General features: G+C 35.5%; 1 protein-coding gene across 2 annotated transcripts; it reads right to left on the bottom strand.

The window, feature by feature from the left end:
- Nucleotides 1-495: 495 nt before the first annotated feature.
- LOC142344147 (uncharacterized) lies at nucleotides 496-14424 on the bottom strand. Of its 2 annotated transcripts, none has more exons than XM_075395674.1 (3): nucleotides 14321-14424; nucleotides 13455-13727; nucleotides 496-799 (listed from the first exon to the last, which is right to left on the bottom strand). In XM_075395674.1, exons 1-3 carry the CDS (start codon nucleotides 14328-14330, stop codon nucleotides 609-611), a joined length of 474 nt encoding a protein of 157 aa, XP_075251789.1. In that variant the 5' UTR covers nucleotides 14331-14424; the 3' UTR covers nucleotides 496-608. The 2 variants fall into 2 exon arrangements, with proteins under 2 accessions (XP_075251789.1, XP_075251788.1); XM_075395673.1 differs by lacking the exon at nucleotides 496-799 and adding an exon at nucleotides 11449-11964.
- Nucleotides 14425-14982: the final 558 nt, after the last annotated feature.

Genomic DNA, 14982 nt, shown 5'->3' with positions numbered 1-14982 from the left:
TGTAAGAGCTATTTTCTGCTAATTAGTACTCGGATTATGGAACGAAAATATCAATGTTAATTGAGTATAATGGCATTGGGTATTTTGGCATTAGGTATAATGGCATTGGGTATTTTGGTATTGGGTATAATGGCATTGGGTAAATTGTCAAGTAACCTCAAGGGCGATTACTTCCGATTTGCTCAAATCGCGAAATCTAATTCAAATATTCAAATTTAATTAAATTTGCCTCTGAAAAACACTTACACTAATCCGTCAGTATATTAACCAAAACGCGTTCTTGGACAAGCCTGATTTAATCCCTCCAAAATAATTCAATCCAAGCCAATTTAGCGGACATAAGTGTTTTCCACAGAACTAATGTAAATTCCACTTGCACAAATTGGTCAATTATGCCCATTTTTTTTTTTTTTTTGGGGGGGGGGGGGTTCTGTACTGACCACTAATGGTATTATCCAGTTTCAGTAAATCTAGATTCTGGAATGTTTAAAACGCCCGAAATCAAAACTTCAATTGAAAATCATCACTGTACAATATTTGTTTTTGATCACATCAGAAACTATCTGGCTCCATTTTCTAATCAATTGAACATAAACTTTAGATTCAAATTAAGAAACACATTTGTGTAAAGAAATCAAAGCAAGCAGTGAGAAAAACCTGTTCGCTTTAATCTGTAGACTGTTATTGATTTTAAAAGCGTATCTTTGGTCACAGTTATGGTAGCATTCCAACATTTTTAATTCGTCCTTGCACTCATCATTTTCGCATTCAAGCCACAACAGCTTTGCTTTGTTTGCTCCTAAAATATGGCCAGCAAACGTAATGTTTGAGGAAATTGACTTGGGTCCGTGATCGATAACTTATAGTCGGAGGGAGGGGTTTAACTCCGCTCAGTCGAATCATGAAATGCGAATTAACGCGTCCAAAATATAAAACCTCCTATAATCCTGTAATTGATGTGAAACACTATTTTTATTTCAAAAAACTCAATTTTACTACTAATCATATTCTGATAATTGGTTTAATAATGATGAATATTTGTTAAAGTTATATAGCGAAACAAAAATAGGAGCGCTTTCACTTCGCATTCAAAAAATTTTTGAGTGTCAATGGTTTTTTCACAGTAAAGCCAAGTTTTTATTTTAATTGACAATGAGTTTCCATAGCCAAATTGGAGCTGTCTGTCGAACATTTACAAAATGATAATAATCATTTTGTCCTGATAGTTTTTTCTTGAGATGTTTTCTGTTTCCTCCGTATCTATTCTGTCCTTCTCAATTTTTTTACGCTTCAAGTCACAAATTATGCATTATTATGTAGCCTGTGAGCATTGAGAGAGAGAGGGAGCATGCGAAGTTAAGCATGGAATGAGGTGCGGGAAGGGAGTGGTGGTGGTGCGGGGGGGTTGAAGGAAGTTATGTTGTTTGAGTGGGAGGGTGTCAAACTCTACAAATCCCCCCTTTACACCATTCATTCATGTCCTTTTTGTAAAGGTACTCGATGAGTACAAACATATTGGTGATAAGCAATCAACTTCGACATTTTATTGCAGTTGACAGCCTGATCTAACAATTTTTAAAAAATTGCTATCAAGAATAGCATTCGTACATGAAGTGTTGTCAACAATTAAAGGAGAACGCAAAGATGAAGACCTGTGCAAGACAAAAATCGAAAAACGATTCTCGAGGCCTTTAAAAATCAGTGCAAACTCGAAAGCAAAAGAGAAAAGTTTACGCATAACAGTCAAACAATCAATATGCAATCAATGTATTTGGAACTGCATATCAGTCCAGAAGACGAATCTTAATGATCAATTTGTGGCAGTCAGAAAACATTGCTTAAGTTAAGGATATCCGGGAAGAAGACAGGAAATCAAAGACTATCAAGTTAGTGCATTCAGTATTATTGAATGTACCAGAGAACACAACCGATTGTTGCAAAGAGATCGAAAAGGAAAAGGGCAACCACTTAATTAACTCAAGCGAAGCAATATTAGAACAAAGTAACAAAGTTAAATGCTTTAATCAGATAGTTCTAATCCTTTGATAACTTATTAATGGTATCTTTCGTCGATTAAAGCTTTCAAGAGATTTTGAAGTCCATGGTACTATGTTAGGCGTAATGCAGCTGGCCTACATAGAACAAAGTTTAGTAAAACGGAAAAAAGTTTCCCTATATCTGAAGGGTTCAAGCAATTGAGGCGCTTGTCCACTCTTCTTTTTTGTTGGCAAAAACCCTGACTACAAAGAGTATAAGACAAGGTTTCGACCAAACGCGTGTCTTCACTAACAAGAACTTCAGTTTGCGGAAGATGTGATCTTATGGAGATGCTTGCGAACCACAATAGCGATTGGGCTACATGGAAAGAACCTAAACTGAAAAATATGCTGTAATGAACGAATTAAGAAGGGTAGTAACTCGACCTACGAAGGGCAAGAGAGGACAAAATGTCTCAATAGAAGACTTGAAAATGGCTAAAAACACCAAAACAGGGTGCAGTTTAGAAATGTATGCTTCCAAATTCAATGCTGTTAGACCGTCAAGGAAGTGTTACCAGCACAATTGATGCTAGGTAATACGAGAAAACATACAGGCAACGTGTATGAAATGGTAATTTTGTGCGGTGCTGCAGAGTTAAACCTACGAGACATTTACAACAAAACTTGGTGTCATCTTTACTGGTTGGAACAAAAATTCCAATGTAACAATAACCTTAATGTTTTCATCAACCGCCAAAAGATACTGTCAATGAATAAAATTTTGTGAAAATACTAAATGAGTTGGATTTCAAAGGATCAGATGCCTAACCATCTACTGCTAAACCGGAAGAAGCCCGGCATAGTCCACCGGCTTATTAACGCCGAATCCAAAAATAAAAAGTATGATTGACTAACAAGTTACTGGTAGGATCTGACTTACTATATGGCTTAGATGTAACGATTTTCAATCTTAGTGAAGAACAAACTGCTGTGACAGGCAGCAACGTATCAAAATTTCTGCTGGTGCAAGTTCCTGAACAAAATAAAAGCTGATTAAAAATTTTCTGCAGACCAAAAATTGATGAACAGGTGCAAATACACAAACTTCAATTCCGCGTTACTGAAATTAAAAGTTTGTAAATCTTTTCAAATTTTGCCCGCAATTGGGTCAGCATCGACAGGGGAGTTGCATTTTTTTATTGTAGCCAAAATTAAATCATTTGTAGTTAACTAAATCATATTAAACACCTTTGTAACTTGTTGAGGCGCTCTGTCAACTACAAAACCTGCTATCAAAACATGAAATTGAGTTGAAGAAACGGATCCGCAACAAAAGATGATCTAAACGTAATGTTGCCGGAAGAAATACATTCAATTTGCAAAACCAAGCAATTTCCATTTTGAGTCAAATACAGAAGTTTTCTCACATGAGCTGAACTGGTTGTTACTAACAATAGTCCTAAGCTCTGCAGAGATACGATCAAAGAAGTCGAGTCTACCAAAACTCGAAGGAAGGTCTTGTCTCTGGTATCTTCAGTATTGGAACCAATTAGATTATGACTCCATATAGTGTTCATATAAAAAACTTCTAAAAAACACTTGGTCTAATCATGGACAAAAATGTGACCGCAAATTTGAATCCGCTGGAGAAGCAGAGTTTTAAAAGTGAAGGCAAAAGGTTTTTTAAAGTTTTTGATATGAGCATTAATAGAGGTAACTTCAATACGTTGAAAGACACCTTGAGCTTCATTTGTTTGCAGAATAAAAAATTAAGTGCAAAATTGTAGCTAAGTTCTCAACCATAAAAATCTCAATTGACTGAGAATTTGCAAAGGAAAACGCAGAATGAACGCAATGAGAATTCTTTGAAAGCCACGATTGGAACGGGAAGTAGCAGTCATGGCACTGAGATAAAGAGAGTAGATTGTCAAAGAAGACAAGATCGTGCTACACAGCTGGTTTGTGGTCGGACTGAACTACAATACTGCATGGGATACATAATTCGCGACCTAATTAACAAGTGTTTGTGGCGAATCGCCTGATCGATACAACCAATGTTTTCTATGAAATTAAGTAAGAAACCAGTCAATATACTGGATACAATGGAAGGTTGACAGTGGAAAATTGTGAGCGGTTTTCACAAACCAGTCGACGTTGGAATCCGAGTAGTTAACGTAAAAGTACTCAACAAAAGCGTTTGGCTTACTGGACCGTACTGCGTACTGTTGAAGCAGCAGGATAATGAATGGACTGAGCAAGTTAACCTACTCTTTGATTCTAATGAGAAGAACTTGCCGCATTTTTCTACTTAAAAGCAGGCTGAAGAATAAAAAAGATTGTTCTGTTGAAATGGGTTGACAATGTCAATTTCTAATAAATACAGTGGCATATGTGCAGTGAAGGTTCAATAAAAACAAAACTAGCAACAAAAAACTTGGTTTTTGATAGAGAAGAAAATACAAAGACAAGCAAATGCAAAAAATCCCGCTAAAAAATTTTGCTGAAGTGCTGAAGTCTCTTCAAAAATAAATCAAAAAAACAAAAAGCAGCAAAATTATACATTTCACCATTTCACTGACAAAAGGGGAATTATTGGGGCCAAAAGCAGAATAGGCAAAGTTATTTAGATTTCACTGTAAAAGCACCCTAGATTGTTACACTGGAATTATCAGGTCCCAAAATTGTTCTCGGGCTTAGAGCGCAAGATCAATTCTCACAAGAGGCCGGACTGAACAAAGTGAGGCACATCGTTCAGCAACGCATTTGGATTTTTTTGCAAGAAATGCCTTGCTTTCAGTAAAAAAACATATTATCACATGCCGATGAAGCAGAAGAGGCAGGGCACAGACCATCACTCAGTGGTGGCCGAGCTATCAACAGAAATATTCGTTTCTTCAAGGGCTTGGAACGTTGGAGTGGACTTTTGGGACAAAATAGAATAAAATTTGGGCGCAGAAATGGAAAACAATGCTGTTGTCTGTTCATATTCCTAACAGTCTAAACCCTGCATATAGAAAAAGTCCAAAAACTATACACTGACGGTTGCCTTCGCGCAATTTGGAGGTCTTTTGCTCATAATAGCAAACCGATACAATGATAAGTGACGACGGGAAAAACGTCCTTGGTGCAGACCGAGCGCTCAAAGAGTTTATGACAGCATGGAATAACAAAAGAATTGAAGAATTGTTTTTGAACAAGGAGCCAGATCGAAGATTTCTTCATCTGCAGCACCTGTCTGCGATGGAGCGTGGGAGCGAATGGTCAGACGATAGGGCTGCAACTGATCAGATACAGAAGATGTTCTTTCACGTACAATGGGTCCTGTTGAGTATTTTTTAACGCAAGATGAATCACACCATTCATTTCCTATGTAACTGATTTGGACGCTATCGCACAAAATCACTTCTTGACTAGTAGCCAAATCACTTCTTGACTAGTAGACTGTGCAAATCAAATTGTTGATGACGGAAGGTTCTTTTGTTAAACGCAGTAGTACATCAATTTCATCTGCGACAGATTGATTACAGAGTATCTGCGGATTTCGAACAATCGGTGATAAAAGAATTTTGAATCATGGAAAAACCTGAACAAAATTGATTTCGTTTGCTGGGTCAAAAACTGGCAAACAGGGGTTTTACAAACTCGGGGAAAATTTCAAAAACCATTGAGGATTCTCACGGAACCATTCGATCACCAAAGATTCTAACAAAAGGTGGAGTTTACAAAGTCCTGTCCTGGAAGTCGCTCTAATACTATCCACTGATGAAGGGTTTTCACGAAGGAGAACTGGCCTGGCGATGTTGAAGCTGAGCTCACATAGCTTGCGCAGGAGCGAGAAAATATCAGCATTGAAACTGAAAACAGAAATACTCTTTAACTAGCTGTTCAAGTGTGCCTTCCGTTTTCATAGCAACTGTATTCATAGTTTCAATTACATCTACATTCGAAGTCATGTGAGAGAAAAAAAGGGAAACAAAAACAGCCAGGTAGCATATTTTTATTATGACTCTTAGAGTTAATAAAAAAGTTTTGTCTCATACGGTCCAAGATAAAATTGAGCTTTTAGCTTAAAAAATTTAGCAGTAATTTACCATGACCAGAACAAAATCAGAACATGAAATATAAACAATAATTTGAAAAAATATTTACATTTATAATTAGGTGTGTACTTGACCGGAAATTAATATCAAAAATCTGAAGGGAAATCTGTTCTGTAGATCTCGTTCTTTTCATTGCAAGTTCTGTTCTCATACCAACTCTTCCGTGGTAGTTTTCTCACAGTTAGAGATAGAGTTTTATTCATGTGAAAGGAAAAAGAAAGAATGAAAAAATGGCATAATTGCAAAAAACGATTGTTTTGTTTTTTCCACACTCTCTATCAAATTTTTGGAAAATCAAACTTTTCTGAGCAGTAGAAATTTGTTTACGCTGTTATTACTTAAATTATTCTCGAACAAGATTTAAATTGTTATTGCTTTTCATTGGAAATTAGTCTTGCGCAGTAAAATAATTGTTACCGTGTCCTTTATCTACGATGTTTCGTGCAGCAATTTTGCTCTTATTTAAATAAAAAATTAGTCTGACCGGTTAAAAAATGTATTGAGCAAAAAAACAAGTTAATTTGCGGCACTTTTTTATCGGTACTGTTTCATCATGCAAGAAATAAGTTTAACTGAATAACTCATTGTGACCAATTTTGAGCAATCTCGATTGAATAAGCTGAGTCCCTTTTCTTTTTTGTTGGGTTTGCCTATTCTAGATTTTGTGTTTATTCAGGAAATTTAAAGTCCTGCGCAGGGAGCACTGCAAAATGGACAAAAGACCAGTCTTTTCAAACAAATAAGTTCACTCTATCCAAAAATTTCCAATTATCCGCTGACTTGTTTATGCCAATTGATTGACATTTGGAATCCTTCGATGCACATCTGGTGAAAAATGAATAGCGTCCTTTTCGAGTGCAATGGAGATAATTTATACTTGATATAATGACGTTATTTGCTTTGATGATATAAAAATTTGAAATCTCTGTCTATAATTGATATTAGTTATTATTATCAGTTCAACTATTTACCATATCAGCATAGAAACTGAAAACGGAAATCTCCTTTAATTTGCTGTTCAAGTGTGCCTTCCGTTGTCATAGCAACTATATTCATTGTTTTAATTACATCTACAGTCGAAGTCATGTGAGAGGAAAAAAGGGGAAACAAAAACAGCCAGGTAGCATATATTTTATTATGACTCTTAGGGACAATAAAAAAGTTATGTCTCATACGGTCCATGATAAAATTGAATTTTTAGCTTAAAAGTTTCAGCAGTAATTTAACATGACAAGAACAAAATCAGAATATGAAATATAAACAATAATTTGAAAAAATTTTTACATTTATAATTAGCTGTGTACTTGACCGGAAATTAATTTCAATAATCTGAAGGGAAATCTGTTCTGTAGGTCTCGTTCTTTTCATTGCAAGTTCTGTTCTCATACCAACTCTTCCGTGGTAGTTTTCTCACAGATTGAGATAGAGTTTTATTCATGTGAAAGGAAAAAGAAAGAATGAAAAAATGGCATAATTGCAAAAAACGATTGTTTTGTTTATCCAAAATTTCTATCAAATTTTTGAAAAACAAATTTTTCTGAGCAGTAGAAATTTGTTTGCGGTGTTTTTTACTTGAATTATTCTCGAACTATATTTAAATTGTTATTGCTTTTCATTGGAAGTTATTCTTGTGCAGTAAAGTAATTGTTACCGTGTCCTTTATCTACGATGTTTCGTGCAGCAATTTTGCTCTTATTTAAATAAAAAATTAGTCTGACCGGTTAAAAAATGTATTGAGCAAAAAAACAAGTTAATTTGCGGCACTTTTTTATCGGTACTGTTTCATCATGCAAGAAATAAGCTTAACTGAATAACTCATTGTGACCAATTTTGAGCAATCTCGATTGAATAAGCTGAGTCCCTTATCTTTTTTGTTGGTTTTGCCTACTCTAGATTTTGTGTTTATTCAGGAAATTTAAAGTCCTGCGCAGGGAGCACTGCAAAATGGACAAAAGACCAGTCTTTTCAAACAAATAAGTTCACTCTATCCGAAAACTTCCAATTATCCGCTGACTTGTTTATGCCAATTGATTGACATTTCGAATCCTTCGATGCCCATCTTGTGAAAAATGAATAGCGTCCTTTTCCAGTGCAATGGAGATAATTTAAACTTGATATAATGACGTTATTTGCTTTGATGATATAAAATATTGAAATCTCTGTCTATAATTGATGTTAGTCATTATTATTAGTTCAACTAGAATTAACAATGGAATCCCTCTCCCTAGCTTCTAAGAAGAAATTGCGAGACATTTTTCCACTCTCTTAAAAAGACATCAAAAACTATATGTTTTTAATTGTAGTGCACATTGGTTGACTCATTGTTCAAAAACACCTTACCTGTCATTGCATGAGAAAAGAATTTTAAAAGTTTCCTCCAATGGAAGCCTTTAACCCCTCTTTCAAAGCAAACGGCATGATTGCAGACCCGCTAATTGCTGTGCATGAGACTGATTGAATTTACCAGCAGAAATGATGACTCTTTTTAGGTTGTTACATTCTCTGAAGTTCCCTAGAAGATCCGAAGGAAAATGGCAGAAACTCAATTCAACCTTTGCTAAAATTCTAGAAATATTGTTTAATTTTTTGATCCTCTGAAGTTTATAGGGAATAATCAAAGTTCTTCATCGCATTGACCTAGTTTTCAATTAGATAAGAAAATGTAGCCATCGTCTGGTGTTGTTGTTGGTTAAAGCAGACTTCTGTTTTCAGTGAATGGCAAAATAGTTCCCGAATGAGCTTACATATTACTCTTTCCTGTCTGACATGTCCTAGCATGACACGTCCAACACAACTACAGACCCAGATCAACGAATCCGTCATTTTTTTCTTTCTCGTGCAATCTGACTTCCATTTGTTACTAAAGGGCCGTACGAAACTCTACTTATACATAGAGCTCGAAGGGAGCGGCAGATAACCAAGAACCTGTTTGTTGTAATGAAGGAGATAGAAAACAAGCTTTTTCTAATTGAAGTTTCTGTGCGTAGAAAATTGTCCTAATCTGATTTGTCAAGTAGTTCCTATATTTTTTTGTGATGGCTACGTTGGCTTTGGGCTCATTAGAGTTTTTAAAAGAACAAAGAATATGCAAGCAGAACCATGACAAGCAGCTTGAATATTGATCAGTTAATCTTTTTTCCAACGGTTGTTTTGTTGTTTGAAAGACACTTGACTCTTAAAACTCATTTGATAGACACTTGACACTTATAACTCATTAAATGCCTTCGAACGCTGCCATCTAAATGAAATCTCATTTTTGCAGTTATTTTTGTCATTTCTCTGAAAAAAAATTTGGTCAAAAACAGAAAAGACTAATTTGGGCTACCAAGGCAATAGCGCACGATACCAAGAACATTTTTTGTGGATCGTCCTTTTATTCGATTTTTTCGAGAAGTACTTTATCCTTTTAAACGGTTACAGTAACAAGAGAAAAATGTTTAATCGGATTATGTGGCAGCTTCTAAAACTTCAATTCTCCCTACGCTGTTCCTTTATGCCAATTTAAAAAAATGTTTTTGACGTTTTTTTACTCCAATTTGATTAAATTTTGAAGGCGACTTTTTAACCAGGACTCCACCGGTGCTACTGTTTACCTTAAAAATTGCAGGATGCCAAAATACCTGCACAATGCAGCTCTGTGCGCCAGCTACAACAACATAAACCTAAAAGATTGGGATGATGCGCAATGGTAGTTTATCAAATACCAACATGCAAAAATGATAAACTCTACCAAAGTTTAGGAAGAGGCATTAGTCCAAACATTTGATGTCTTAGTGGTCGAAATCACTAGATTGATCTCACCAAAGATTCCAACAAAACGCGGAGGTTTTAAAAAAATCTGTCCTGGAAGTCACTCTAGTGCTATCTATTGACGAAGGTTTTTCAACGAATAAGAACAGGCCTGGCGATATTGAAGCTGAGCTCACATACCCTGCGCAGGAGTTAGAAAATATCAGAATAGAAACTGAAAACGGAAATTTCTTTCTTTTGCGTTAGCTGTTCATTAGTGCTTTCTGTTGTCATGGCATCTGTGTGGTCATAGTTTTCGTTACATCTACAGTCAAAATCACGTGAGAAGAATAAAAAGCGAAATAAAAACAGTCGGGTGTCATAGAATTTATTTTGACTTTTAGGAGCAATAAAAATTTTATCACCAACTAAGGACCATGATTTTGAGCTGAAAGTTTCCAGCAGTAATTTACCCTGACAAGAATAAAACCAAGATATGAAATGTCAACAATAATTGGAAAAAATTAATTTTAAGCATATATTAAGATGTGTACATGATGGGAAATTAATAATAATAACGTGAAAGGAAATCTTTTTTGTAAATGTCGTTCTTTTGACTGCATGTTCTCTTCTCATGGCAATTCTTCCGTCGTAGTTTTTCACGGTTAGAGTTAGTGTTTAGTCATGTGAAAAGACAGAAAAAGGTGAAAAAAAGCAACACTGCAGAAACCTTAATACTTAATAACAACAGCCGGCGAAAAGACGCATCTTCCATTAACTCAGCCAACTATTGGAAAAACAAATTTTTCAGAGCAGTATAAAGTTGTGTTCTGTGTTTTTTACTTTAATTCTTCTTGAACAGTATTTAAATTGTTGTTGCTTTTTATTGGAAATTATTCTTGCGCAGTAAAAATAATCGTTACCGTGTCCTTTATGAACGTTGATTCGTGTAGCAATATTGCTCTGGTTTAAATATAGTTTAGTCTCACCGGTTAAAAATTGTATTGAACGAAAAAACAAGTAATTTTTCAGCACACTTTTATTGGTACTGTTTCATCTCGGAAAAAATATGCGTAACAAATTAACTCAATTCGAACAATTTTGACCAATCACGATTGAATATGCTGAGTTCTTTATCTTTTTGTTGGTTTTGCTTATTCTAGATTGTTTGTTTATTTAAGATAAAGGAAGTCCTGGGCAAAGGGCAATGGAAATTGCACAAAAGCCGAGTCTTTTCAATAAAATACGTCCACTCTATCAGACAGTTTTCATTTATCGGCTGACTAGCCTATGCCGTTTTATGTTGACAATTAGAAAAGTGGTGAAAGTGATTATCGTTCTTTTCCGGTGCAATGGAAATGCATTAATCCTGATTTAATGACGTTTTATTCTGCTCCAACGATATAAATTAGGGAAATTTCTGCTCATTATTGATAATTGTTATCATTAGCAGTTCAACTCAAAACAACAATAGAATCCCTTTCACTAGCTTCCAAATGTTTCCACTAATTTGGATTGACATCAAAAACTCTTCGGTTTTACTTGTACTGCACATTGGTTGCTCATTGTTCAAAAAAATCTTCCCTGTCATTGCATGAGAAAAGGTTCTTCATTGCGGTGTCCTCAAGTTAAGCCTAAAACCTCTATTCTATTGCAATCGGCATGATTGCAGACCCACTGATGGCTATATCAGAGACTGATTGACGCAGCCTACATGATGCAAGAGATAATCCGGCTGTCTGCTGCCTTCTGTTAGCAGCCAAAATGGTGGTTTCTTTTAGGATGTTACAAACTTTCTCAGAAAATCCCCGGAAGATCCAAAGGTCAATGACAGGAAGTTAATTCACTCTTTGCTAAAAATATAGGCGTACTCTTTATACTTTCAGTCCACTGAAGCTAATAGCGCCTATTCTAATTTCTTCATTGCATTTGGGATTGGAGTTGGTTGCAATGGAGAAATTATGGCAAAATGCTGCTGGTTGACCCGTTTTTCAAGCAAATAAGAAAATGTTGCCCTCGTCTGGTGTTGTTGTTGGGTAAAAAGACTTCTGTTTTCAGTGAACGTCCTAGCATGACACTTCCAATACATCTACAGACCCAGATCAACGAAATGGACATTTTCTTTCTTTCTCGTGCAATCTGACTTCCAGTTGTTACTAAAGAATAGTACGAGACTCTTTTGGAAAAGAAAGTGTACATAGAGCTAGAAGGGAGCTGCAGATAACAAAGAAATTTTGTAGTAAAGAAAGAGATAGCAAACGAGTTTTTTCTAATTGAAGTTTTTTTTTGCGTAGAAAATTGTCCTAATCTGCGTTATCAAGTATTTCCTATATTTTTCTGAGCTCGCTATGTTTGATTTGGGCCCCTTAGAGTTTCTATATGAACAAAGAATAAGAAAGCAGAACCATGACAAACATCCTGAATTTTGATTAGTTTATCTTTCTTTCCAACGGTTGTTGACACTGACATTAAAACTCATTAATTGCCTTCGAACGCTGCCAGCTAAAGTGAATATCTTTTTTGCAGAAATATCTTTCGTTTCTCTGAAAGAGAATTTTGTCAAAAAGAGTAAAGACTATTTGGGGGCACTACGGCAATAATGAAGGATACCAAGAGCACTTTGTAGATCGTACTTTTATTCTTATTTGTCGAGAAGTACTTTATAGTTTTAAAAGATTACAGTAACAAGAGGAAGCAAAAGTATCGGCTTCTGTGGCAGCTAAAACTTCAATTCTTTCTACGCTGTTCCTTTTATGCTAAGCAGTTAAGCTGTTCTTTTTTAAGCCTTTAAAGCTGTTCCTTTTTGAACTCCAACTTGATCGAATTTTGAAAGCCGCTTTTTAACCACGACTGCACCAGTGGCCAGTGGTACCAGTGGTAAAATATTGGCCGGATACCAAATTACCTGCGAATTGCAGCTCTGTGCGACAGCTACAACAACAACAACACAAAAGATTGGGATGATGCGCAATGGTAGCTTATCAGATATCACAATGCAAAGATGATAAACTCTGCCGAAATTCAAGAGAAGGCTTTAGTCTAAGCAGCTGGCATATTATTGGTCTAAAACTCTAGATTGATTTTAATTGGCTCTTTTAAGCCTTTTAACTTAATCCTCTGAACAACAACATGATGGTAAGTTTTGAATGGCAAGGCAGTTTTCAGTTAGGCAGTGATCAGTTTTGGAAGCTGACTGCTAAATTGATTACCAATGATATGATATAAAAGTGGATTTTGCTTGCTAATGTAGTCAATATCATCGAGTGCAAAAAATTAAAATACCTGATCACTATTACAGCGGTTAATAGTAAATGATCAAAACTATAGTTTTTATCACTGTAACTCGTGTTTTGATCAATGCAACACCCCCCCCCCCCCCCAACACAAACACACACACGCACTCCCCTCGTCATAAAAGTGCTTTTTCATTACCATATGAGAACAAAACCAATGCCTGTTTTTGCACTGATAATGGTTTCTCTAGCTTAAGCCATTAAGAAGTGGGACTATTACAATTTAAATCACAAACTAAACGTGCACCGAACTATTATGGAATTACGGGTAGTCATTATCTTCCGTTGTTGCTGGGCTTGGAGTGAGGAGGGAGGGGGGATGAGTTCCCTGACTTGTTGATGTATTCAAATACCTGAAACAGGGTGACATTCTTTCCTCATAGACACTGTACACGCTTCCCAGTTGAGGTTAAACCTCTCACACAAGTCTAAAGCCCTTTTGATGAAATAGCCGGAACAGAAATCTTTCTGTCCGTCATCTTGGCCTGATAAGAACTCGGCATAGTTTATCAAATAAGTGCAGTTCTCTTTTGGAGATAGATAGTCACATTTCATTTCTTCATCGCAATTGGACAATTGTATTGTATAGACGACCACTATTATAAGCACAACCACTATTTCCCTACCTAAAAGAAAAAGTGCAGTCAATGAGGTCAACTATCTAATGCTGATTAGTTTGATTATTGAAAAAAACCTGTTTAAACGTTTAAAATGAATCTTTTTTTTTATAAAAAATCATTATTTTGCTATTGATTGACAGGATCTTTCATTGTTATGGCTATTGTGCACTTGACAAGTGAAGAAAAGATACAATTTGGTATCGAAAACTAGAGCATGATTTGTGATCAGTAACCAGGATTAGCTCTAAGACGTTAAACATAAATGCGATTTTGAAGTTTCCAAAGAAATTTAAGGAACAATAAATAACATAAAAACCTCTGGAATCAGTTTACTATAGATTATAAATTTTGAGGAAAGAAGGAGGCAAATATTTTTTGTCATTTTTTGATATTTGATTTATTTATAAAGATGTGTTTTTTGAAAAAATGACTATATAATTTTCATTATCTAAAATTGAAAAACAATTATGTCTGAAGTCAGTTTTAAGACTGATGATTAAGACTGATGTATGTGTTATGGTGTCCAATTTTTTTAACGACAATTAAGACTTATATATCTTTTATTGTGCCTTTACCGCTATAACATTGAATAAACTTACCGCTAGACATTTGCTCTGGTTTAAGATTTGTTCAAATACTCTTTGACCAAAAAAACTTACTTTAAGAATTTAAGTGGCAAAGAAAGTCACTCAATTTAAGACCATCAGGAAAATTTTATCTATTAATGCATTGGATAAAGGTGATCAATTTCACACCTGTTTAGGCCAACAACTTTTCACTTTATTCTGATTCGCCCTAGTTTTCAGGATATACAGGTTTTATTAACAGCAGGCCAGTAATGGGAAGTGGGCACAAGACAACAATCGATTGTTTTCAATACCTTAACCCAACACTTTTCTTACAATTGAGCTAACTTTGGGTTTTCCAGGAAAAATATATTTTGTTTCCATCAACTCTCGTTGCGATAACAGCAGTTTCATAAATTACTGGTGAATTGAAACGTTAACGTCCAATTAACGCTCCGAAATCTGCTTTGTCACGAGCCTAATTATCATACTCTTTTATCGCCACTGCTTTTACATAAACAGTGGCGATAAAAGGTTGGAATAATCTTAAAGGCTAATCACGGCAACTGTGGTCCAAGTCAAACAACTACTGTAATCACAACAAGAGGTTGTTAAAAACGTTATTACACTTTAGTTATTGCCTCCTGGAAGTTGTTCAACAACCCGGCGTCACCTTGTAGTTTGACAATTTCTCG

Source organism: Convolutriloba macropyga, chromosome 8 (assembly GCF_964194025.1).
Source record: "Convolutriloba macropyga chromosome 8, txConMacr16.3, whole genome shotgun sequence".
Lineage (NCBI taxonomy): Eukaryota > Metazoa > Xenacoelomorpha > Acoela > Convolutidae > Convolutriloba > Convolutriloba macropyga.
Note: the sequence above shows the minus strand (reverse complement) of the source record. Positions and strands in the feature narration are given on the sequence as shown.